This window comes from Eretmochelys imbricata, chromosome 6 (genome assembly GCF_965152235.1).
Source record: "Eretmochelys imbricata isolate rEreImb1 chromosome 6, rEreImb1.hap1, whole genome shotgun sequence".
Classification (NCBI taxonomy): Eukaryota; Metazoa; Chordata; order Testudines; family Cheloniidae; genus Eretmochelys; species Eretmochelys imbricata.
Window position 1 is genome coordinate 7,532,966 of NC_135577.1, and position 26,191 is coordinate 7,559,156.

General features: G+C 49.7%; 2 protein-coding genes across 2 annotated transcripts in view; both read right to left on the reverse strand.

The window, feature by feature from the left end:
- Positions 1–26,191, reverse strand: part of LOC144267068 (uncharacterized) — a 620,395-nt gene that overhangs the window by 306,630 nt on the left and 287,574 nt on the right. The gene's annotated exons all lie outside the window — the stretch shown is intronic.
- Positions 1–26,191, reverse strand: part of LOC144267063 (uncharacterized) — a 114,071-nt gene that overhangs the window by 8,853 nt on the left and 79,027 nt on the right. The window contains exons 10-11 of the mRNA XM_077820728.1: positions 19,055–19,075; positions 11,255–11,275 (exon numbers count right to left, since the gene is read on the reverse strand). Coding sequence (XP_077676854.1) covers positions 11,255–11,275; positions 19,055–19,075 — 42 coding nt within the window. The remainder of the gene's footprint in view (positions 1–11,254; positions 11,276–19,054; positions 19,076–26,191) is intronic.

Genomic DNA, 26,191 nt, shown 5'->3' on the forward strand with positions numbered 1-26,191 from the left:
TATGGAGGGGATGGTATAACGAGACTGCCTACAATGGCATTCGGCAACAGCCAGTCTGTGACTCCTAGTAGACAATAACACCAACGGCCGGTGATGGGACAGTAGGTGGGGAGGGCTCTAAGTTACTACAAAGAATTCTGTCCCAGGTGTCTGGCTGGTGGGTCTTGCCCACATGCTCAGGGTCTAACTGATGGCCATATTTGGGGTCAGGAAGGAATTTTCCTCTTTGTGAGACTGGTAGAGGGTTGGTTTGTTTGTTTTTATGGCTTCCTCTGCAGCATGGGGCACGGGTCACTTGCAGGTTTCAACTAGGGCAAATGGTGGATTCTCTGTAACTTGACATTTTTAAATCATGATTTGAGGACTTCAGTAACTCAGCCAGAGGTTCTGGGTCTATTACAGGAGTGGGTGGGTGAGGTTCTGTGGCCTGCAACATAAAGGAGGTCAGACTAGATGATCCTGATGGTCCCTTCTGGCCTTAAACTTTATGAATCTATGCTCTAGGTATCAGTGATTCCTGAATGGAGAATTGCAGGACCCCAGAACTAATTTGTGTGAACTATATTTGAATAAATGGTTGAGAATTAATGGTAATTTTATGCCATTGTTCTTCTTAAAGGAAAATTTCTCCTTCAGCAGGTTCTGAAAAACAATTTTCTACTGCAGAGAACTCCAGGAGAAAACTGACCTCTTCCAAAATGGCTGCTGCTCACCCTAGTTCTAAAAGGACTTGAGGCCTCAGGATCCTTGCCTATGATGCTAGCCTCCATCACTCACACTTTGAACAAGCTCCTTTGTGCTTTCTCCCATGCTGCCCCCCCGCACTTGGGAGGAGGTCGCAATAAATATCAACAAAACTACTTAATCTTCCTCCTTTAAATCCCTCCTCAAAACTCTCCTTTGCTGCAATGCCTAAAAATCCCTGTTTGTACAGTGCCTAGCACAATGGAGAGTCCTGGTCCATGGCTGGGGTACCCAGGTACTACCGGAATACACCTAATATGATTCTTTCCAGAGGGACCTAGGGTTGTGAGGCAGCTCCTTACCACCTGCCCTTAGTGTGAGGAAGCCTTGTCTGTGCCTCTAGTGGGTCAGCTCCCCAGCTTGGCCACGGGCAACACATGCACTCCTCTCATGGCCTCACATGCCTCGCTGTCAATCTACAGGTTAGCACTTGGTACATTCCAACCCTTGAGCCCCTCCCTGGTGTGTCCAGTCTCTGATCACTGGACACTCTCAGTATGCACACATCTGCTGCTTCCAAAGAAACAGTGCACCCCAGCTTACCAGTTACACCTCAGATCATCGCTCCACTCAACTCACAGCACTTAGATATGTTCATAGTGAGATCCAATATCAGTTCATTTACCAAAGCACAGAGGTTCAAGTAGTAGCAAGTAGAAGTATTGAAAACAAATGGCTACATATAAAATAAAATCACCACATGCATTCTAGAGCCTAGACTTAATTAACAAGCTGCTCTCATGTCTAATAAATAATTGCTCATCCAAAACCATTCCAACACTTTTCATCCAGGCAATCTGTGACCTTATTTCATGAGACAAACATGCTGTCACTTGATTTCCTTGGTAAAGGACCCAGGATGTCCCTGGGCACCTGTCATAAATATAAAGGGAAGGGTAACCACCTTTCTATATACAGTGCTGTAAAATCCCTCCTGGCCAGAGGCAAAACCTTTCACCTGTAAAGGGTTAAGAAGCTAAGATAACCTCGCTGCCACCTGACCCAAAATGGCCAATGAAGGGACAAGATTCTTTCAGATCTGGGGGACAAAGGGTTTGCTCTGTCTGTGTGATGCTTTTGCTGGGAACATATCAGGAATGCAGCCTCACAACTCCTGTTAAGTTAGTAAGTAATCTAGCTAGAAATGCGTTAGATTTCCTTTTGTTTAATGGCTGGTAAAATAAGCTGTGCTGGATGGAATGTATATTCCTGTTTTTGTGTCTTTTTGTAACTTAAGGTTTTGCCTAGACGGATTCTCTATGTTTTAAATCTGATTACCCTGTAAGGTATTTACCATCCTGATTTTACAGAGGTGATTCTTTTACCTTTTCTTTAATTAAAATTCTTCTTTTAAGAACCTGATTAATATTTCATTGTTCTTAAGATCCATGGGTTTGGGTCTGTGTTCACCTGTACAAATTGGTGAGGATTCTTATCAAGCCTTCCCCAGGAAAGGGGGTGTAGGGCTTGGGGGGATATTTTGGGGGAAGACGTCTCCAAGTGGGCTCTTTCCCTGGTCTTTGTTTAAAACGCTTGGTGGTGGCAGCATATGGTTCAAGGACAAGGCAAAGTTTGTACCTTGGGGAAGTTTTTAACCTAAGCTGGTAAAAATAATCTTAGGGGGTCTTTCATGCAGGTCCGCACATCTGTACCCTAGAGTTCAGAGTGGGGAAGGAACCTTGACATGGTGTTAGAGGTGAGATCATTTTGAACCAGAAGCACAGCAAGATTTTAAAAGGTTTTGTAAAAGGTGATTACAGCTGTAGATTCTGTCTCTCTGCCTGGGGGACAGAGCAGCAGGCCTAACAAAAGGATTTTTCTGTAGGCTGAGAACAGCTATCAGATAAAATAGGTATCAGGTTACAGCACAGCAAAATTTTACAAGCCAGGTTTTTTTTTTCTTTCTAACTCTCGGGTATAGCTAGGTTAAAAACAGAGAGGTTAGAATGACAGAGAGCAATACTCAACAGAAGCTGGAATTAGCCAGATTTGAGGCTAAGGAAAAACAAAAGGAACATGAAAGACGGGTAAAACTCAGACAGATGGAGATGGATGCACAAGCAGCCAAAGAAAAAGAAAGGGAGGCTGCCCACAGGAGAGAAATGAAGGCAAAAGAAAAAGAAATGGAAGCTGCCCACAGAAGAGAAATGGAGGCAAAAGAAATGGAGGAGAAAAAAAAGAGAGGAAGCATGCTTTGGAGATGAAGAAGGCAAAGACTCAGCAAAATATACTGAATAATCCTAACAATCCTTCTCCAACAATCCACATATGGGAGCTACTATGTCCACAGTATGATGAATCCAGTGATATTGCTGAATATTTTCTCACCTGTGCACACTCCATCAAATTCCTAAAGCTCACAAAATAACCACACTGGTCGCAAAATTGACTGAAAGAGTTCTGAACATATTCAATAAGATGCCTATTGATAAGGCTTCTGACTATAATAAATTCAAGGATTTGGTTTTAAAGCAATTTCAAGGTACACCTGAAACTTACAGAGTAAAATTTAGATTCCTTAAGAGAGGGCCTGGACTAAGTAATGTAGTTTATGTAAATCAGATGAAGGATCTGTTAGATAAATTGGTCAAAGGAAGGGGTGTAACTAGCTTTGAGAAGTGTGTGATTTGATGACACAGGAGCAATTCCTGAATATGTCCAAGGAGGATACAGACTCATAGGCTCATAGACATTAAGGTCAGAAGGGACCATTATGATCATCTAGTCTGACCTCCTGCACAATGCAGGCCACATAATCTCACCCACCCACTCCTGCAATAAACCTCTCACCTATGTCTGAGCTCTTGAAGTCCTCAAATCATGGTTTAAAGACTTCAAGTGCAGAGAATCCTCCAGCAAGTGACCTGTGCCCCATGCTACAGAGGAAGGCGAAAAACTCTTCCAGTCTTCCCAGGAGGAAAATTCCTTCTTGACCCCAAATATGGCGGTCAGCTGAACCCTGAGCATGTGGGCAAGACTCACCAGCCAGATACCCAGGAAAGAATTCTCTGTAGTAACTCAGATCCCACCCCATCTAACATCCCATCACAAGCCATTGGGCCTATTTACCATGAATATTTAAAGATCAATTAATTGCCAAAATCATGTTATCACATCATACCATCTCCTCCATAAACTTATCGAGTTTAATCTTGAAGCCAGATAGGTCTTTTGCTTCCCTTGGAAGGCTATTCCAGAACTTCACTCCTCTGATGGTTAGAAACCTTCGTCTAATTTCAAGTCTAAACTTCCCAATGGACAGTTTATATCCATTTGTTCTTGTGTCCACATTGGTATTGAGCTTAAATAATTCCTCTCCCTCTCTGGTATTAATCCCTCTGATATATTTATAGAGAGCAATCTTATCTCCCCTCAACCTTCTTTTAGTTAGGCTAAACAAGCCAAGCTCCTTGAGTCTCCTTTCATAAGACAAGTTTTCCATTCCTCGGATCATCCTAGTAGCCCTTCTCTGTACCTGTTCCAGTTTGAATTCATTCTTCTTAAACATGGGAGACCAGAACTGCACACAGTATTCCAGATGAGGTCTCACCAGTGCCTTGTATAACGGTACTAACACCTCCTTATCTCTACTGGAAATACCTCGCCTAATGCATCCCAAGACTGCATTAGCTTTTTTCACGGCCATATCACATTGGTGGCTCATAGTCATCCTGTGGTCAACCAATACTACAAGATCCTTCTCCTCCTCCATTACTTCTAATTGATGCGTCCCTAGCTCATATCTAAAATTCTTGTTATTAATCCCTAAATGCATGACCTTACACTTCTCACTATTAAATTTCATCCTATTACTATTACTCCAGTTTACAAGGTCATCCAGATCCTCCTTTATGATATCCCGGTCCTTCTCTAAATTGGCAATACCTCCCAGCTTTGTATCATCCGCAAACTTTATTAGCACACTCCCACTTTTTGTGCTGAGGTCAGTAATAGAAAGATTGGTCCCAAAACCGATCCCTGAGGAACTCCACTGGTAACCTCTCTCCAGTCTGACAGTTCACCTTTCAGTATGACCCGCTGTAGTCTCCACTTTAACCAATTCCTTATCCACCTTTCAATTTTCATATAGATCCCCATCTTTTCCAATTTAACTAATAATTCCCCATGTGGCACAGTATCAAATGCCTTACTGAAATCTAGGTAAATTAGATCCACTGCGTTTCCTTTGTCTAAAAAATCTGTTACTTTCTCAAAGAAAGAGATCAGGTTGGTTTGGCATGATCTACCTTTTGTAAAACCATGTTGTATTTTGTCCCATTTACCATTGACCTCAATGTCCTTAACTACTTTCGCCTTCAAAATTTTTTCCAAGACCTTGCATACTACAGAAGGCAAACTAACAGGCCTGTAGTTACCCAGATCACATTTTTTCCTTTTCTTAAAAATAGGAACTATGTTAGCAATTCTCCAGTCATATGGTACAACCCCTGAGTTTACAGATTCATTAAAAATTCTTGCTAATGAGCTTGTAATTTCATGTGCCAATTCCTTTAATATTTTTGGATGAAGATTATCTGGGTCCCCCGATTTAGTCCCATTAAGCTGTGTGAGTTTTGCTTCTACCTCAGATATGGTAATATCTACCTCCATATTCTCATTCCCATTTGTCATGCTACCATTATCGCTAAGATCCTCATTAGCCTTATTAAAGACTGAGGCAAAGTATTTGTTTAGATATTGGGCCATGCCTAGATTATCCTTAACCTCCACTCCATCCTCAGTGTTTAGCAGTTCCACATCTTCTTTCTTTGTTTTCTTCTTATTTATATGACTATAGAACTTTTTACTATTGGTTTTAATTCCCTTTGCAAGGTCCAACTCTACTTGACTTTTAGCCTTTCTCAGTTTATCCCTACATGTTCTGACCTCAATAAGGTAGCTTTCCTTGCTGATCCCTCCCATCTTCCACTCCATGTATGCTTTCTGCTTTTTCTTAATCACCTCTCTGAGATGCTTGCTCATCCAGCTTGGTCTACAACTCCTGCCTATGAATTTTTTCCCCCTTTCTTGGGATGCAGGCTTCCAATAGCTTCTGCAGCTTTGACTTGAAGTAATCCCAGGCCTCATCTGCCTTTAGATCCATAAGTTCTTCAGTCCAATCCACTTCCCTAACTAATTTCCTTAATTTTTGAAAGTCAGTCCTTTTTGAAATCAAAAACCCTAGTTGCAGATTTATTTTTGTTTATCCTTCCGTTCAGTTTAAACTGAATTAGCTCATGATCACTTGAGCCAAGATTATCCCCTACAACCATTTCTTCTATGAGGTCCTCACTACTCACCAAAACCAAATCTAAAATGGCATCCCCTCTAGTCGGTTCAGCAACTACCTGCTGAAGGAATCCATCAGCTATCGCATCTAGGAAAATCTGAGCCCTATTATTATTACTAGCACTCGTCCTCCAGTCTATATCTGGGAAGTTAAAGTCTCCCATGAGCACACAGTTTCCATTAGTATTTACTTCATTAAAAACATTAAAGAGGGCTCTATCCATATCCAAATTAGATCCCGGCGGTCTACAGCACACCCCAAGCACTATCCCAGGGGAGGCTCTAATAGTTTTCTTCCCCAATGTGATTTTTGCCCAGACGGACTCTGTCTTATCCATTCCATCGCTTCTTATTTCTTTACATTCTACCTCATCATTGATATACAATGCTACTCCACCACCTTTACCTTTATTTCTATCTTTCCTAAACAGCACATACCCTTCAATACCTGTAGTCCAGTCATGACTACTATTCCCCCATGTTTCTGTTATCCCTATAATATCTGGTTTCACTTCCTGCACCAGTAGCTCTAGTTCTTCCATTTTGTTACCTAGATCCCTCGCATTGGTGTACAAACATTTTAATTTTTGCTGTTTGGCCTTGCTCACATTCTGTACCCTATTAGGCACGGTCATTCTACAGCCAGTATGACCTATTAGACTGGTATCCACACTGCCCTTCCTACATATATACATTCTCCAACCCACAGCTGTATCCTTTCTTACTTCGTTTTCTTCCCTCTCAATGCTAAAATCCGGCGTGGAGATTACCTGGACATCTCCCAACCATCTCCCCCAAATTCCTAGTTTAAAGCTCCCTTAATCAGTTGTGCCAGCCTCCATCCTAGAAGTCTATTTCCTTCCCTACTCAGATGAAGTCCATCCCGAGAGAACTGTCCTCTGTCCATGAATGCCTCCCAGTGGCCATACATCCCAAAGCCCTCCTTATAGCACCACTGCCTGAGCCATCGATTTCCTTAAGCGTTGATAGTCATAATCTTGTCACACCTTTGTTGCCCTTCTCTAGGAACAGGCAGAATCCCACTGAAGATCACCTGAGCCTCGATTTCCTTAAGCGTCTTCCCTAGCCTAGCATAGTCTCCCTTGATACGTTCCAGCGAGAATCTACCGGTATCATTTGTTCCCACTTGAAGGGTAATCAGTGGATTCTTTCCCGCTCCCTTTAGGATCCTTTTCAACCTCAGGTCTACATCCCGTATCTTAGCACCTAGACGACAGCACACCCTTCTATTCTCTGGATCAGCTCTGGTTACAGGCCTGTCTATTCTTCTCAGTAAAGAGTCCCTGATCACGTAGACCTGCCTTTTCCTGGTGACCATGCCATTCTCCGGTCCATCCCCTGTTCCCTCTGGCTGCAAGTTCTTTCCATTCCTATTCTCCCTTGTAATCCTCTTCAATCCATCCTGTATCCTCCTGGGGCTCATATTTGGTGTAGTCTCCATTGACTCTTCCCCTTTTCCTATAGGACTAGCTGCTCTTCTCTTCTTTCTTGCTCACCTTCAGTGACTACCTGCTCAGCCCCTTCTTCATTTTCCAACTCTGCAAACCTATTCTTGAGCTCTATTTCTCCTTCACTAGCCCGTTTTTTCCTCTGCCTGGTTCTCTTAGTCCCATGCTTCTACTGTCCATTTTCTTCACCAAGCAGTCTCCCCTCAGAATTCTGCAGTCCTGCTTCCATCTGCAAGTCTGAGCTATTCCCTTCAGCTGCCTCATGTCTTATATATGATATAAAGCAGTGTTTATGGGATAACAAAATGGACTCAGCAGAAAGTCTTGCTTCTTATGCTGATCAATACGAGCAGTCCCAGACCGCCAGAGAGGAGGGGCAAGCTGGAACAAAACGGGTGGAGGGAGGAGAGAGGAACAACCCTAGTCACAGTTGGAGCGGATACCAGAAGGAACACCCTCAGACCATACCCTACTACCGGGGGCAGCAGCAGCAACCCAGCCAAGGTAGGCCCCAAAGATAATGGGAAAAGTGGGGCCTTGCCCTCCCCTCTGGGTGGTCACACCAGCAGAGTCCTCTCCCCACAACAGCAGCAGCAGCCCCCAAGAAGTGGCGAGCAATCAGCTGGCACTGCCAGGACAACTCTGTATAGTGTGATACAGGAGGGCCAGGGAGCACTGGGATAGTGGTCGAGGGGAAATACATAAGCACTAGGCTAATTAAGGCATAGTTCCCTGTAGACTAGGGAGCGTGGCTACAGGTTAATTGGAGCACCTGCAGTCAATTAAGGCCCTGTCAGGAACCTAATAACACCCCCCGCCCTGGGGCTTCAGGAAGTCAGAGAGAAGGAGTGAGGATTGGAGCTTGGAGGTGTGCTATGAGACTTGAAAGACCAAAGAACTGAAGTAAGGGAGTCCTCTTTCCCCCAGTGTCTAAGGACTGCAGGTACCCCACCCAAGGGGTAAGAGAGTAAGAACCACAGGGGTTGAGAGGGGCTGGGGCTCAGAGGGAGGAGCAAACCCAGACCCCTTCCCTGCTTCCCTCTTTTACCACCTTCCTGGGTCACTAATGGGGCCCTCTGTGCCCCAAGAGCAAGGGAAAAGGGTGACATCTTAGTCCCCTGCCAAGAAAAGCCCAGCACCCACCATACTAACATTGTTCATCTTGTCACAGGACATAAAGTAGATATCTGGGGATTTGCAGGGCTCTGGTCATAACCTCTGCCTTTTCAGTTAGGGTGAACCCTTCACATACCTCAATGCTCTCTAGTGGGATATCCCTATGGCATTCAGTCATGAAATCAGTAAGAGGGTCCCTCAAACAGAATATAATTTTTATAGCAAAGATTAGGACTGCTTCTCTGTGTGTGTCCACAGTTGGAGCCATTTTAAAAGTTAGAAGGAAAAACTATTTTTTTCAGAAGAAAATAAGCTTTTTATATGTTTTAAATGTTAGTAAACAGAGGAATAAAATGCTAAGGCAGAAATCTGTTAACAGGCCTTTTCAGAGAACAATAATTTTTATGCATTTAGGTTATTTTGAAATATAGTCTGAGAATAACTGTAGTGTGTTTTGAAATAGAGGCATTAAATATGAGTCAAAGTGGGGGTGGGTTAAACAAAACCCAAAGTGAGAGAGGATGCAGAACAGCTGAGAAAAGCAAAAAAGACTTTCAGGCATTTACAGAAAGAGACCATGAACTCAGAGACTGCAGAGAATGTTTCAAAACAGGTAAGGAAGAAAAGCTGTTTCTCTCTTCCCACCAGCTGTCTCTGCAGCTGCCACTACTCAAATGTCAAAACAATGAGGAGTCCTTGTGGCACCTTAGAGACTAACAAATTTATTTGAGCTTAAGCTTTCTTATGCTCAAATAAATTTGTTAGTCTCTAAGGTGCCACAAGGACTTCTCGTTGTTTTTGCTGATACAGACTAACACAGCTACCCCTCTGAAACCTGTCACTATTCAAATGTCAGTAATTCCAGGGCAGTCAGCCTTGGACAAGCCACGACTCTTTGCTGAGCCAATCACCAGGACTGGATTAACACTCCTGTGGGCCTGGGGCTATTAGATTTTATGGGGCCCCTGGGGGTTTGGAGTGTGGGAATGGGCTCAGGGCTAGGGCAGGAGATTGAGGTGTGAGAGGGGGTGGGCTCTGGGGTGGGGCTAGGGATGGGATGGGGGTTGGGTGTGGCAGGAGGTGCGGGGTAAAGGCTCTAGATGCAAGTTTAGGTGCGGGAGAGAGTTCAGGGCTGGGACAGGGAGTTGGGGTGGAGGTGCAGGGTCTGGGAGGGAGTTTGGGTGCAGGAGGGGGCTTTGGGCTGGGGTAGGAGGTTGGGGTGCAGGAGGGGGTGTGGGGTGCAGGCTCTGGCCAGGAGGCGCTTGCCTCGGGTGGCTCCTGGTCGGCAGAGCTAAGGCAGGATCCCGCTTGCCCTGGCTCCACGCTGGTCTGCTCCTCGAGGTGGCCAGCATGTCTGGCGGAGGGGCCTGGCTGCTCTGCATGATGCACGCTGCCCGTGTCTGCAGGTGCTGCCCCTGCAGCTTCCATTGGCCACTGTTCCCGGCCAATGGGAGCTGCAGAGTCAGTGCTGGGGGCAGGGACAACACACAGAGTTTCCCTGAACGCCCCTTGCCTAGGCCAGAGCTTGCGGATCCAGCCACGTGGGGGGTTAGGGGGCACTGAGGCTCGGGGACTGGTGTCTGGTCTGCGGCATGGATTCTTGCCGAGGGCTGGATGAAAAGAAGCAGCAGGCTGCATCCGGCCTGTGGGGCCCCCCTTAGCCCGGGGCTCTGGGCTGCAGCCCCTAAAGCCCCTGTGCTAATCCAGCCCTGCCAATCACAAGCTATTCTTTAGGACTGGTTCAGGAAAATGCAATTCTATGACATCTAATGCCCCAAGAGGTGTGGCTTTTGTTCATTGATTGGGCTAAAACATACAAGGGTTTGTAGAAATACACCAGCCTTTTAAAAACTAGTGCTAGCTTGCTTTTTAAAGTTTGGCCTACAGGAAAACTGCTCTAAAAATTACTACATGTAAACTGGAGGTAAAGGTTGAGGTTTACACACTTCACACAAAACCCACACAGGCTACCTCAAAAGACCAACCAACCAGTCTATGTAAAACAGATAGCAACACATTTTACCAGAGAGAGGGCTATTTCTCCTCCACACTCTTTCTTTCCTAACCTCTTAAAAATCTCAGTGCTGTTAAACCAAGTAAAGTTTTAACCAACAAACTTTTAAAGCACCAACCAAAAGGAGCATGGGTGTAGATTTCCTTTTTTAGAAAATTGATGTAAATTTAGCAGACACTCTTATTTGTTTTTAGTTTTGTACCAGGAATCAAATAACCTCTTTTTTACATAAAGATTTTAGCCCTTGTCTTTAAAAATGGTAGAAAGACTCTCATGCAAGTCTGTTCTGTGCCTTTAAGAGCAGAGCATGGGCTAGTGAGAAGGAGCTGAAAGTTGTCTAAGCTCCCACCAGTCTCTCTGCAGCCCAAGCTTCTCCAGCTGGGGGTCACAACCCCCAGTCCTACCATGGTGATCAGTGGGGAAGGGTCAATGGGATGGTTATAGGGGAGATCCCCTCTGCTGGGGTGATGAGTAGGGACAGAGAGACAGGAAGGTCGATACGGGAGCCAGCCTGGGGCTGGAGGCAATGAGCAGGGCCCCAGCGTGTACCCGGCCCTCTCCTAATTCTGCCTGCGCATCCCCCCGCTAATGACACAATCCCAGCCCAGGCCCAGCTATGTACCTGTTCCAGTAATGCTGGTTCCTAGAAGGCAAAAGAAGAGACAAAGGACACAGTTATACCCACAGTAACAACTGCAAGAACAGCAGCCTCTGGATCACCCCCTGCCTCTATTCATTGCATCCCTTATCCCCAGCCTCCGCATCGACCCTCCCTCTATCTGCTCTTCCCTAAATAACTTCCCCGCTCCCTATTTCCTCCTGTCCCTCTCTGTGCCCCCTTCTCTTCCTCCATTCCCTCTCCCTGTGCCCCCTCCCATTCCTGGGATGCCTCCTGCCCCCTCCATGATGCCTCCCCTCCCTCTGTTTCTTCCTTCTTAATTCCATGGCCTCTCCCCTCTCTGTATTGTATCCTTCCCCTCCCCATGCCCCCCACCTCCACCTTAATCCCTCCTCCCCCTTCCTGTGTCTCCTCTCCTACATCTATTCCCTCCTGCCCCATCCCAGATCCCGACTCCTCCTATTCCCTCTCCCTGTACCCCCTCCCTTACCTCTCTTCTCTCCTGCCCCTCCCATCCTGCTATTCCCTCCTACCTCTGCCCCGTCCCACTCTATTCCTTCTTTTCCCTCCTCCCTCTCCCTGAACTCTCTCCCCGACTTCGATTTCCTCATCGCCCTCTTCTCTCATTCTTCCTTCCTACTCCTACCCCTGCACCCTGTCCTCCCTCTATTGCCTGCTCCCCCTCCCCCCTCTTGTTCCTCCATTCCCTCTTGCCCCTCTGTGGCCCCCTCCCCTCTGTTCCTATATCCTCCTCTCTCCATTTCCTCCTCCCTGTGCCCCCCTACTGTATTCCATCCTCCCCACTCTATGCTTCCTCCTCTCCTTAGGATAGAATATCAGAGTTGGAAGGGACCTCAGGAGGTCATCTAGTCCAACCCCCTGCTCAAAGCAGGACCAATTCCCAATATTTGCCCCAGATCCCAAATGGCCCCCTCAAGGATTGAACTCACAACCCTGGGTTTAGCAGGCCAATGCTCACACCACTGAGCTATCCCCCCTCCCCTCCTTCTGTTTCCTCTTCCCTTTCCCTGTGTCTCATCTCTTTTCCCTGTATTCCCTCTTCCACAGGCCCTTTCCCCCTCCCCTTCCTCTATCCCCTCCGCCCCCTCCCTCTGCAAATATTGACAACATTAAAATCCAACAAGTGCATCTCTCTTCACCCCTCCCCAGCCTGTCCTGCAGGCCGATTGTGGGGTGGGGGTGCTGGAGGGGCCTGGGCTTGGGCAAGGCAGGGGAAAGCACAGTAGGTGAAGGTTCATAGAGAGACACTAATAATGTGTTTAGTACCAGGGTGTCAGCCCCCACCAGTCTCACTCCAGGGTTTCTCCAGCTATGGGTGATGACGAGCCCCAGTCTTGCCACAGTGATTAGTGTGGAGGGGTTCCAGCTGGCTGCTCTGGGTAATGGTTGGTGGGAGGGCTATAAGGGAGATCCTCTCTGCTGGTGTGATGAGTAGGGACAGAGAGACAGGAAGGACGATATGGGAGCCAGCCTCAGGCTAGAGGAAATGAGCAGGGCCCAAGCGTGTACTTGGCCTTCTCCTAATTCTGCCTGCTCATCCCCCCTGCGAATGACACAATCCCAGCCCATGCCCAGCTATGTCCCAGTGACGTCCCTTGAGATGATGGTTCTCCCTTCAAGGCAAAAGAAGGGACACAGGACACAATTATACCCACAGTAACAACTGCAACACAGAGGACCCCGACCACCACCTGCCTCTATTCATTGTAACCTTCTCCCCAGCTTCCCCATCGACCCTTCCTGGGCACTTTTAGGTCTATTGGAACAATCCTATGTCTTTATTCATAAACAGGACACTCCCCTTCTGACTGGTTCTTCCTGTAGATTTCCTCTCTTGTAGATATCACAATCTCTTGGCACCTGGCTCAGTACACAAATACGCACACGGTGTGAGGCATAGAATGCAACGTACACACATGGCCAGACAGGAAGATAGGCGTCTGTTACTTCCTGCCTGGGGGGGTACATTCCTGTGATTTGTTTCCTCCTGGCAACCTGCCTTAATCCCAAATCCTCAAAAATATAATTTTCAGACTAGATCCGTAATTCCCTAACTATGATCCCTACCTACATTTTGCAGTGATGATGACGGCTAGAGAGCCACCTGCTGTCGGTAACAGACCTCACATGCCACCCTTTGGTGAACAATAATGTAGAGACTTGACCCAGAAGATCCCTGTAAAACCCTCTGCACGCGCTGTGCCCTCCGTCATTTGGCACCAAAAGCTCCCTGAATCACACCTCACACGCTACATGGATGCAGCAGGGTCAGCCACTGGCTGATCTGCATGAATTGGCTCAGAACCCTCTTGTCTGGTGTCATATTCTTCAAGCTCTGCACTCCAGTGTCGCAGTCTGGAGTCGGTGCCTTTGTTCTGGAGCAGGGGCTGGTAGACCCCTGAATTCTCTGCCTGAACGGGGGAGGCCGTAGCTGCTGGGCTGCCCACACAGCCGCGTAACGTTCTTTGTCTGTAACCTTGTCATTTCGTTCACTGGGCGTCAGTTTTTTTTTTACTAAAGCAGCAGGATGCTTTTTATTGCCTTCACCAGCTGGCGTTAGCAAGGCCCCCAGACCTGTGTTACCTGCACCAGTGAACAGAGCCAAGACTTTGTCCAAGTCTGGACTGGCCAGAACAGGTTTCTCTGACAGCACCCACCAGCCAGAGCTGTTTGACGGCGCCCGGGGCTGGATGCCGACCAGCGAGCGGTTGGTGGGAGGTGCTCGGGGGAGGAGGCAGAGAGTGTGCAGTGGGCGGGGGGGAGTGTTTCAGGAGAGGGGGTGGAGAGGAGTGAGTGGTGGGTGGGCTGGGGGGCCTCGGATGAGGGGGCAGAGTGGGGTCGGGAAGAGGTGGAGTGAGGGCGGGGCCTCGTGGTGGAGCGGGAGTGGAGCATCCACCGGGGAGAAAAACAAGTCCGTGGGCCAGCAGGAGCAGGGGATCCAGCTGCGTCATGTGCTCTGCTCTGTGGGGGGCGCTGTGCCTGGCCCACCACCGGGCAGCTCCTGCCCTGCAGCCAGGGTCCACGCGGTCGAGGCTGCGCACGGGGGCCAGCACCAGCAAACACAGCAGGCCCACGTTGCGCACAGAGCAGCCCAGCACGGCGGTGACGCTGCTGGCCGTGCGGATGAAGCACCAGGTGCCCGGGCCGTACTGCACGGGGGTGCGGAGCCCAGCAGTGGCAGGGCGCAGAAGGGGGCGCAGAGCACGACGGCAGCCGGGACCAGCAGTGGCAACCGAGTGGTGGCTGATGTGGGGCTGGTAGAAGTCAGGGGGGGCCCAGGGAAACAAGCACTCCAGGGCCATGGCCAGCAGCAGCAGCCTGGGGGCAGCCCGAAGAAGTCCGTGAGGAAGGTGAAGAGCTGGCACAGGCTGCCCGGCTCCCCCCACCCCACCGCTGCTCCCCAGCCCAGGTCGCTGAGGCTCCAGCTGTGTGCGTAGCGACCAGCACCATGGGGCGGAGCAGGCCCTTGCCCAGCAGGTCAGTGACCGACAGCCTGCTCACCCGCAGGGAGAAGGCAGGAGCCCCCTGCAGCTGGTGCTGGCCCAGCAGGAAGGTAGCGAGTTCCCCAGCAGCCCGGCACCGAAGAGCAGCAAGCTGGCAGTGCCGACTGGCCGCCCTCCATGGTGCGGCTGCTCCAGCAGCAGTAGCCACCCGCTTCCATGGGAGGCTGCAGGGAGAGCCTGGCTCGGCGTGTGGCCCTCAGCGGAGGGGGGATGGCGAGAGTGGGGAGCGCGGTTCTGCCTTAGTGCTGCCTGGAGGGCATGGAGAGGGCTCCCCGGAGGTGTGGCAGCTTTGCATGGCATCGCCCGCTCCCCACCTGGCTGGGCAGAGGCTCCAGGCCCGCCCGCACTCACCCCCATTCTGGCAGCCCAGGCCTGCCAGCTACTGTCACTCGGACAGCGCCCCCTGACCACGTCGCCCACCCCTAGGGCCGGCCCTGATTGTTATGAGCTGAGCAGGAATTGCTGAAGAGAGCAACATCATCTACGTGAGCTCCAGCAAAGTCCTATGACCCCACTAACAACTGTTAACAAGCCTCTGAAATGTGGCTCCTGCATTAATTAACCCAAATGGCAACACTTGACATTCATAAAGTCCCAAATCAGGTATGAAGGTGGATTTTTTTCTGTGCTTCCCTTTCTAAGGGGATTTGTCAGACCAGGGCTGCTCACTCAGCTGCCGTGACTCACCCTCCAGCAGTGACTCAGCCCCCAGGGCACGCTGCAGCCGCCTATCACTGAGCAGGGCCCAGGTCAGGTGACCCCCAGCCACAGGTATTTCACTGATCCTGCCTGAGCTACCAGTTAGTGTGTGCAACAGCATCACCTGGCGACAAACCCTCCTGCTGCCTCACAATGTTGTTGCCTTCTTCCAGCCCACTCCGGCCTTGTCCGTGCCCTACTCTGGCCTTGCTCCAGCCCTGCTACTGACCCACTCCATCCCTGCATCTTCCTCCTGACCCCCAGAACCCTGGAATGACTCTAGCCCGGCTTCGACCTTTGGCCTGCAGCTGGACTCTGACTACGCTACTGATTTGTCTTCTCCATGGACTCTGACCTCAGTTCTGACCCACAGTCTGTCCCCAGACCCCTGTTTCAGTGCCACTCTCAGCCCGATCCCGACCACCACGCCAACGACCAGGCCTGACTGCCTGGAACCAGAGCCTGACACTTTATTAAATCCAAGGTGATCAGGAACTTTGCCCTGACTAAAGTGTCTAGCACGTCATCAATTCTGGGCATAGGGTATGTATCAGGAGCCATGACAGTGTTACATTTTCTGTAATCAACACAAATCCTTATGGCTCCATATTTCTTGGGATCCATAATAACTGAACATGCCCAGAGACTGTTTGACTCTTTAATTATTCCCATGAGTAGCATGCTTGCCATCCCCTTATGAGCTTACTGCTGCATTTCACCCGTTGCCTGGTGTGCTCTGCAGGTTGTGATCCCACAATGTAAAACTTAGGGACTATCTTGTGAATCAGGCCCGGCCTACTCAACAATACCTGCCAGTGACTCTGCAGCAGAGCCATGACCTCCCTCTTTTCAGTTAGGGTGAACAATTCACACACTTCAGTGCTCTCTAGTGGGATATCCCTATGGCATTCAGGCATCAAACCAGTGAGAGGGGCTGTCTTACAGTCCTCTGCACAGTGTATCATCATGACAATGGCTTCACTATTGTGATACACTTTTAACCTGTTTATATGCACAGTCCGAGGTGCAACGCTGCTGCGGGGCCTTTGTACATTGCAGGTAACAGCGTGACCCCTCTCTACCACCTCAGAAGGCCCCTCCCATCAGTTTTGCAGTTTGTACTTTTCTCCAAGGAGTAACACCAGCAGCAGATCAGCTGCATCAAATGATCGCTCCCAAGGACAGCAGAACCCCCTTTACTGATTTAACTGGCAGGGCCGGCTCTAGGCACCAGCAAACAAAGCACGTGCTTGGGGCGGCACATCCGGCCATCTTTTTTTTTTTTTTGCTTCAGGCGGCAAAAGCCTAGAGCTGGCCCTGGAAGCAGCAGCAGCAGCACATCTTGCGCGGGGGGGCGCCCTGAGGCCGCTGCGGTTCGCGCCGCGGGGGAGCAGCGCCCGCACCTTGTGGCTGGGCCGGGCAGGCTCCGAGCAGGGGCACTCGGGCTGGGGCCGCCCCGCAGGGCACACGGAGCCGCCTGCAGGTGCCACAGGGCGGAGGCCCCCTAGCGCCGCGGCCGGGGCTGGGCAAAGCGGCCCGAGCCGCCCAGGGACTGCGGCAGGGCGGCCAGAAGCAGCAGCAGCAGCGGGGGCATAGAGGGCGGGACACTGCCGTGCAGAGCCTGTGTCCCACTCTCCGGAGCTCCGCTCCCTCTGGGGCTGCTCTGCCCCAGCTCCTCAGCCCCCTGCCAGCGTGGTCCCCCGGCTCTGCCCTCCCGGGTCCCGGCCGGTCCTGGAGGCAGGAGCCCTGGCTGGAGGGACCCTGGGCTGAGGCAGAGGCTGCTTACCCTGACCCTGCCAGCGCCAGACCGACTGGAGGCGAGGGGGAGCCCAGGGCTGGGGCAGCAGGGGGTGCAGGTGGGGGGGGAAAGAGAGAGCCCAGGGCTAGGGCAGCAGGGCGTGTGGGTGGGGGAGGGCACTTGTGGGGGGAGAGCCCAGGGCTGGGGTGGACGTCAGCCAAAAATTTTTTTGTCTGGGGCGGCAAAAAACCAAAAGCCAGCCCTGTAACTGGGACTGGGGCAGGATTGGATAACCAAAAATTCAGGTTTCAGAGTAGCAGCCGTGTTAGTCTGTATTCACAAAAAGAAAAGGAGGACTTGTGGCACCTTAGAGACGAACAAATTTATTTGAGCATACGCTTTCGTGAGCTACATCCGATGAAGTGAGCTGTAGCTCGCGAAAACTTATGCTCAAATAAATTTGTTCGTCTCTAAGGTGCTACAAGTCCTCCTTTTCCTTTCGCAAAAATACAGATAATTCGGATAATGGGAAAGTGTGAGGCTGTAGCGCCATCTAGTAGCCACAGGAGAGCTTGCCAGCTTCTGGACCTGTGTGCAGTGGTTGTTCGGTTAATACAGAGAGCCGGATAATGGAGGGATAAATAAACAGGGTTCTACTGTATTATGATCATACCATTCTCTCTGAGCTGCTTGGCTTTATGGAGGTTTTGCTGCACTATCCCCATCATGGATTTTGAATCCTCTCTGAATCTCTCCACATATTCCGCAACTGATTCCCCCTCTGCTTCCGTGCCACCCTCCAAGGAATCCCTGATGAGATCAGGGACCTCTGACCTTTCTCCCATGCAGGAGGTCAAACTTGGACGCTTGGGGCTCCACCCAGTAAGCAAATAACAGCAAGGGTAACATAATATCCCAGGCACTTGATTTCTTGTTCTCAGCATACGTTGCATACGTTCTCAGCATTGATGTTAGTGTCCCATTGGTAATCTCAACTAAACCACTGGTTTCTGAGTAGTATGGGACAGATTTGAGCTGTTTTACCCCACACGTCCTCCATAATCACTCAATAGCTGGGACATGAAATTCAACCCTGTTCTGGGAAGATCTCATTTGGAAAGCTCACCCTGCTGAACATGGAGAACAGCACCTCAGAAATGTTTTCAGTTTCCACGTTAGACAGAGCAATTACCTCTGGATACCTGGTGGCACAATCCACCCCCACAAATATAAATCTTTTTCCTCTCTGAGTTGGCCTGGGAAAGGGCCCCATGATATCTAGAGCGACCCTGAACATGCTTCTTTGATTACTGGTAGATGATGCAAAGGAGATGTGTGGAGACCTACAGGCTTTTTCGGCTTTTGACACAGGTCACACGTCCTGCAGAATTCCTTTCCTTCGTTTTGTATATTGAGCCAATGAACATTTTTCCCCAAGTCCATGGTGGGGTGAGGCTGCTGGAAGGAGGAGGGGCCTGGGCTCTGGCAGGGCAGGGGAAAGCACCGCGGGCAAAGGGTCATTCTGAGACTGTGACACTGTGTTTAGTACCAGGGGTGTCAGCTCCTACCAGGCTCACTGCAGCCCAGGGCTTCTCCAGCTGGGGGTCACGACCCCCAGTCCTACCATGGTGATCAGTGGGGAAGGGTCAATGGGATGGTTATAGGGGAGATCCCCTCTGCTGGGGTGATGAGTAGGGACAGAGAGACAGGAAGGTCGATACGGGAGCCAGCCTGGGGCTGGAGGCAATGAGCAGGGCCCCAGTGTGTACCCGGCCCTCTCCTAATTCTGCCTTCGCATCCCCCTGATAATGACACAATCCCAGCCCAGGCCCAGCTACATACCTGTTCCAGTAATGCTTGTCCCTAGAAGGCAAAAGAGGAGACAAAGGACACAGTTATACCCCTGCTGGAGGCCTTGTGGTTCTGCCACACCCCGCTCCAGAATAAAGACCAGTAGAGAGATCCTCCAAGCAGGTTAGAATGGCTGCAGCCAGTCAGAGTCAGGAGGGCCATATAAAAGAAGCTGAAGAACAGCGAATCACGCAGTTGCTGTGCAGAGCTCAAGGAGTGTAGACTGCCTGGTTGGCAGAGTAGCAGTTCCACGGGCAGCTCACTGTGGAGAGCTCACGACAAGCAGGGCAGAGCCCTGAGATAAGGGCAGAGATGGCACAGGGCCGTGCGGAAGTGGCCCCGGGAATTAAAGCAGCTGTGGGACCTAAATGAATGGATGCAGCAGACAGCTGCTAGCTATAGGGTCCCTGGGCTGGGACCCAGAGTAGTGGGTGGGCCTGGGTTCCCCCAACCCCTTTTAGCCACTGCGGGGGGGAAGGCCTGGACTTTGAGGTGCCCCAGAAGGGGACCTGAGCTATTATGACCCAGCTGAAGAGCTGGAGCCAGAAAAGCCCTGAGAGGGTGAAGGCATTGCCTCCAGGGAAGGAGCTCTGCGGCACCGCTGTCTTCCAGAGCGGGACCCCGAGAGAGGCCCCCCCGTTGGACTTGTATCCCAGAAGGGGTGTGTTTTATTTTTCACATACAGTGTGTGTGAGATTTGGCTGGAGGGCTGAGTCACTGAAGAGCCACCAAAAAACACAGAAGAGAATGCAGGATCACGCACTTGGCCGGGGGCGCTCGTGAGGGGTGAGTGCATCCTGTTACACAACCCCAAAGTATGCAATATTGGTTATAGATTCAGATGTGTTAGACTCAAATACAAACTGTGTGTCATGGCTATGCAAGTGTTCCTCACGTGGACCCCTATCAAACCAGCCATTATTATATAACAACTGCCAGATCAACCCCTTCACTTACGAGAGGTGACGTGGACTTGGACATGGAGCTGGTGAATGTGGCTGCAAGGAGATAAATTCATACTATGTGCAGGTGACAGAGGCGATAAGCACACTACAGCTTTGGTCAATCTGTTATGTTGCTCAGGGGTGTGAGTAAGCCACTCTGGAGCGACGTGAATCCCGCTGACCTTTGTGCCAGTTTGGAAAAGCAATGTCAGAGGGAGAGCTTCTCCTGCCAACATAGCTACTGCCACTTGCGGGGGCTGGAGTAATTAAGTTGACTGGAGAGTTTTCTCCTGTAGGCTTAGAGCATCTGCACTGGCTGAGTCTAGTAGTGTAGTGTACTGTAGTGTAGCCAGAGCCTTAGTTCTTTCCCACCCGGCCAGTTCTCTTCCAAGTATCCTGTGGGTAATCACGGAGTATGGGAAATATCTGGATCTCGTATCTCTATACCAATGCCATATTCAATGGCCCTTAGAACAAACCTTCAGCCACTTCACCTCCATCCCCAGTTAAGGACACCTTTCAATATTCAGGGATTCCCTCTTGTTCCTCTAGTTGATCAAAACTGTTGCACTGCAAAGGCCTCCCTGTTGGCTGGCTGGGAGCATGAATGACAACAAATGGTTTCTCTCCACTATTGAAATTATCTTGCTACCAGGCTTCCCACCCAGCTACCTACCAGCTTCTTTAAGCATCTTAACTCTCTCCTCAGCTACTGTTTGGAAGGACAGGAAACTTCAGTTGAAGGGGTCTGTTCTTTGTGGCCCTCCAGAAAGAATGCTGCTGGCATATAGACAATGTAACCACCTGACCCTGGCCTCTCAGCCTAGGGGGCATGGTAGGGAGAAGGCCAGAGCAACCTATACTCCAGCGTTTCAGGACAGGCAGAGCCCAGGGGTTGTCTGGAGCCTCTCACGGAAGCACTTGGCCAGTAGCCTGATTTGAACCAGGGGCTGTTAGCCTGAGCACCTGAACTGACTGCACCTGCCACAGTGTCACTAGGGGACTGAGGCGGCCCTTGGGCAATCAAGACCCAAACCACAGGGAACAGGAGGATTTTCAAAGGAGGGCCAAGAGGCCATGCAGCTCAAGCCTTGTGTGGGGAGGCCGGGTCCCACAGGGGGCAGGTCAGATTCTCAGACGCTGGGATGGGTGTGGAAACAGCACTGAAAATGCCTCTGAAAACCTGCCCCTCCAGGTGCTGGGTAAGGGACTGGGGGGCAGTTGCAGGTGCCAGACACCCTGAAGGAATTCCTGAGCACCAAGACAGAGGAGTATTTCATGGTATGCAGGGGAGCCAGTGGAAGAAATCACAAGGGCCATCAGCCACTTCCTGAGGCAGTTACCCAGTGATTCCATGGCAGGACCTGACATCTCTCACCACTACCACTGATTTACTTCATTTTTTATACTGGGCCAATAGAAACTTTTCTTTAGCCTGTCATGGACCCTCTATTCCCAGGTGACCAGCAAAATGACAATCGTGGTAGTAACATTAACTCTGCCTGCTGCTGTGAGGGCACAACCAACTGTCTGTAGCACTCCCCAGGACTTCTGCTTTTCCCAACTGGGGATCCCCTGTAAATCCTTCCCTCGTCTATAAAAAGCCTCCCCCTGTTCTCTCTCTCTGGGGCGCTACTGTGGCTGGCCTCCCTTCTGCTTTCCAGTGAGGGGGTCACACTTTCCTCTGCAGCAAACTCCATTGGGCTTTTGCTTGCACTGAGAGCTCTCTCAGGTAAGGGGCATGACTCCCCTTCCTCTGGAGACACATTGCTACTTTCTGGTGATAAGGGTGCAGGGGTCTCTTCTCCGCTCTCAGCTGCCTCTCCCTGCTCTGCGTTTATCTCTGGGAACTGTGGGACCTATTCCCTCTTACCATGGGTCACAATACTCACAGCTTTGGGCAGTGATATGGCATTACCCACCAATACATCGGCTGGTAGATTCTTAAGAACCCAGACATTTAAGGTACCCCCTAAACCTTCCCCTCTAATTCAATGTAGGCTAAAGGAACCGTGGTTCTAAATTTTCCCAAGGCCAGGAGTGTTACCTTCTCCCCTGGGATTATATCACCCTCCTTAACCACAGCCCTCCTGACTAAGGAAATCCATGCTGCAGTGTCTCTCCACCCCAGCACACGTTACCATTTCCCTTGGTTGATTTCATAAACTCTTTGTGCCCCTCCAGGAGCTCAGAACTGATAAAATGAACTCGATTTTTCTCTGGCACCAGTGAAGGCGCTGATTCGAGGGTTGCTACATTAACCTGGACAGATCAGGAATTGTATTGGGACTTGCCATACTTAGGGCATTGTTTCTCCATGTGAACAAGGGATGCGCATAAGAAACACTATTTTGGGCCGTCCCTTTGGGCTGGGGTTAATTAGGGTTATCAGGAGCTGACTGGTCCTGGGGTGGTGGGTGCTTAGTCCCTCCCTTTTTCCCCGGGAATAAACCGGGGCCCCCCTTTCGCACCAGGCTTTTGCCCTTCCCTTTGGGACCTGCACACTGTAGATGGTCTCACTTGCATGTATAAATCAGTGGCAGCAGCTGCCTTTTCCACAGTTTCTGGGACTTTTCCCACATCACTGCCCTCAACTCACCAGAGCAGACATCAAAGAACTGCTCCTGAGCAATTAGATCTACCAACTGATCATAAGTTTCTGCCCCTTTCCATTTTCTCAAGTAATCCCCCGTTTTATGAACCTATTCCCTGTGATTTATCACGTTTTTTGAGGTTTCTAAACTTTAGGTGAGACACTTCTGGAATAATTTGGAACATTTTAAACACAGGTCCCTTGTACCAAGTGTCTCTGTCTACTAGAAGCAAAGGACACCACCATCTCCTCCAAGGCAGCCTGGCTTCACTCTCTTTGCAAACAGTGAGAGATGACGGCCATTTTGGAACTGGGCAATACTTTGTGAGATTCTATGCCCATCTCATAGATAGACTTTCAGTCATGTAAATAATGACAACTCCCCCGTCCCCCAATGCATTTATCCTAGAAATGGTATGAGGTCAACTCAACAGCCAGGGCAGGACAGAGGAGACACAGGGTTGTCTGGGGAAGGAGTGGGGAGTGAGGAGTAAATTGCATCACTCAGAATTCAAATAATAGTTTCCCACTCAAAGTTTCCAACTCTGCTTCGGCTGTTCTGTTGAACATTGTATATAATTAAAGACAAAAATACAAGTTAACCATATAATCTCTATTGATGACACTGCAACCACTGAATCCCCTCTCCTCCAGCTGTATCCCCACTCCCACTGCGGTATCGCCTCAGTCCCTGATGGACAGTCACTCCCCCTGCTGTATCACAGCACCCCCGCCGCATCTCACAGGCTCCCCTCCCACTCAACAACTGTAGAATTTATACTTTTCCCTCTCACTCCCTTTCCATTTGATTGTGTTTGTTCTCATCAGGCCATCTCCTCTGTCTGAGTTTCCCTTTCCCCATTCATTCATCATTGGACTATGCCATTAGTAGAGTGGATATTGGCAGATAGGAAGTTATAACACTCATGTTTTACACAGCAGTGGGCTGCTTTCAACTGAACTGCTCATCTACAGAGGGAAAATCAGGTGAGATGAGGGGTATATGAAGGAAGCAGGTTTCATGCAGAGTGAGTGACTGGCCTTCCAGCTCTGCGCTATGGACCATCACAACACTGTCAGTATTAGTTCCCTGCGTCCTTTGGATCTTGCACCTTCACATTGATGGGACCTCGTGATTTTTTCAAAAGGGGCTTAACAGAAAGAAGCAAGAGAGAAGGAGAGAGAGCAAAGGCCATTTCCCTCCTGTGCCCGCCCAAGCACACACGCACACTCTCACTCTCTCTCCTCTCAGGCTCTGCTGCTTTCATCTGTTCTGCAAACCCTGGCTGTGCATTGCCAGACTTTACCGTCTCTGGGTTGTGCTCTGCGTACCACCCTAGACTGTTTTCAGGGGTTTTTAACACTTGGCTTTGGGATCCTTTCCACACCCTGGTAATAAGAAAAGGAGGACTTGTGGCACCTTAGAGACTAACCAATTTATTTGAGCATAAGCTTTCGTGAGCTACAGCTCACTTAGCTCACGAAAGCTCATGCTCAAATAAATTGGTTAGTCTCTAAGGTGCCACAAGTCCTCCCGTTCTTTTTGCGAATACAGACTAACACACACGGCTGTTACTCTGACACCTTGGTAATGTAATTTACTCAGAATTAGCGATGTCCCCTCAGCCATAACGCCATAGTAACAATGTTTTTACTCTGGGAAGTGCCTTGGTTGCTGAACTAAACATCTTGTCCATGCTCGCTAAACCAGACACCTAATGAGGCTGTGACCGTGTCCTTCCCTCCACTCTCATTTTTGGACCATGCACTTTAGGTCTGATGGCCATTTTGAATGAATTTTATATTTTTATGGGGAACATGAGGACTGCTTGTGTGCGTGTGTCTCTCACATTTAGAGCCATTGTAAAGGTTAGAAGAAAATAGGCTTTTTACACATTTTAAATGAGATTGGGGAAGAGGAATACAGAGGTAAGCTGGAAATATGTTAACAGGTCTTTTTAGACAAAAATTATGTTTATGCATTTAGGTTCAGTTTTAACTAAAGACTGAAAAATTATTATTTTTTTGAATATTAAATATTTAGTAACAGAATGTAGAGAAAATAAAGAGGGGGAGGGGGCGGGGAGTTAAACAAGAACAAAGCGAGAGAGGCTGTAGAAGAGCTGAGAAAACAAAAGCCTTTCAGCCTGTTACAGAAAGAGAGAGAATAAACTCAGAGAGGCTGCAGAGAAAGTTTTAAAACACCTGGAAAGGAAGGAGGAAAGGAAGAAAGAGGGTGTCTTGCTGTCCTATTCCTGCACTTGTACATATTAACGGAAAGGAAAAGGTCGTGGCAGATGCACTCTCCAAGCAAGAGCGTCCTGAGCCGAGTAAAAAGGGAAAGGACACGTCTTCTTCTGCCCCAGGTGTGCCCAAGACAGAAACAGGGCTGCAAAGTGTCATAATGAAGAAAATCCTTCCTTCGTGCAGTGGTTCCCAGCCAGGGCTCACCTGGAGCTCCCGGGGCTCTTCCCCCCGCCCCGGCTGGCAGCTGCCGGAGGGAAGGGGAGGGGCAGAGGAGCCGACCTATTGCTCACACAGGCAGGGATGAGGGGAGAAAGGGAGATTGAGCTCTGATTGGTTGCTCCACCCCCAGAGGAGGAGGAGCAGTGAGGCAGATAGCCAATCAGAAGTTGACTTTCCTCACCTTGCTCTCACATGTACCTTTTCTAAAAATTCTGCAGCACACCTGTTCGGGCCTGACGGCACACCAGGGTGACATGGCACTCGAGTTGGGAAACGCTGCCTTAGTGTGTGAAAAGTGAACGACCAGTTCGGAGGAGTTGAGGAACTGCCAAAATGAACCAGGCAGAGAAACTGGATTAATCTAAACTAGGGCTGTCAAACACTTAAAAATATTAATTGTGATTAATCATGATATTAAAAAATGTAGTCGCGATTAATCACAGGTTTAATCACATTGTTAAACAATAATAGAATACCATTTATTTATATATTTCTGGATGTTGGCGGGAAGTGTGTGTGTGTTGGGGGAGTGTGTGAGACAGAGTGTGTATGAAAGAGAGACTGTGAGTGTGAGAGAGACTGTGTGGGGGAGTGTGTGACGGGGACAGACTGTTTCTGTGTTGGGGGAGTGTGACTGAGCCAGTATGTGTGATGGGGAGTGTGAGAGAGGGACTGTGTGTGTGTTGGGGACTGCGTGAGACAGTGTGTGTGTTGGGGGAGTGAGGGTGGCAGTGTACTGTCTTTGAGCAGAGCACTCACCAGCCTGAACGCTTGTTCCGACAGTAGCAGCTGCTGGCAGCTCCCATCCCTGACCCAGAGGTAGCTGCACAGACAGGCTCCCCCTGTTCCCCGACCCCAGGTCAGCGGTGACCAGGTAGATGGGAGGGGCTGAAGCCGGGAACAGCAGGGCTGAATTCCAGAGCCCCGACCCCCGTGCTGCCCTGGGGGCAGAAGCCCTGAGCCCATGAGCAGAGTTTGGGGGACACAAGGGTGTTGTCCCCCCCAAAATGACTACAGTGCAAAAGCAGGGCAGTCCCGAGGCAGCTCCACACCCCCACCCCTTCACTTCCTTCTCTCCCCGCCCCCTGGCTAGGTCGGAGGCAGGAAGCTAGAGCTGGGCAGTGC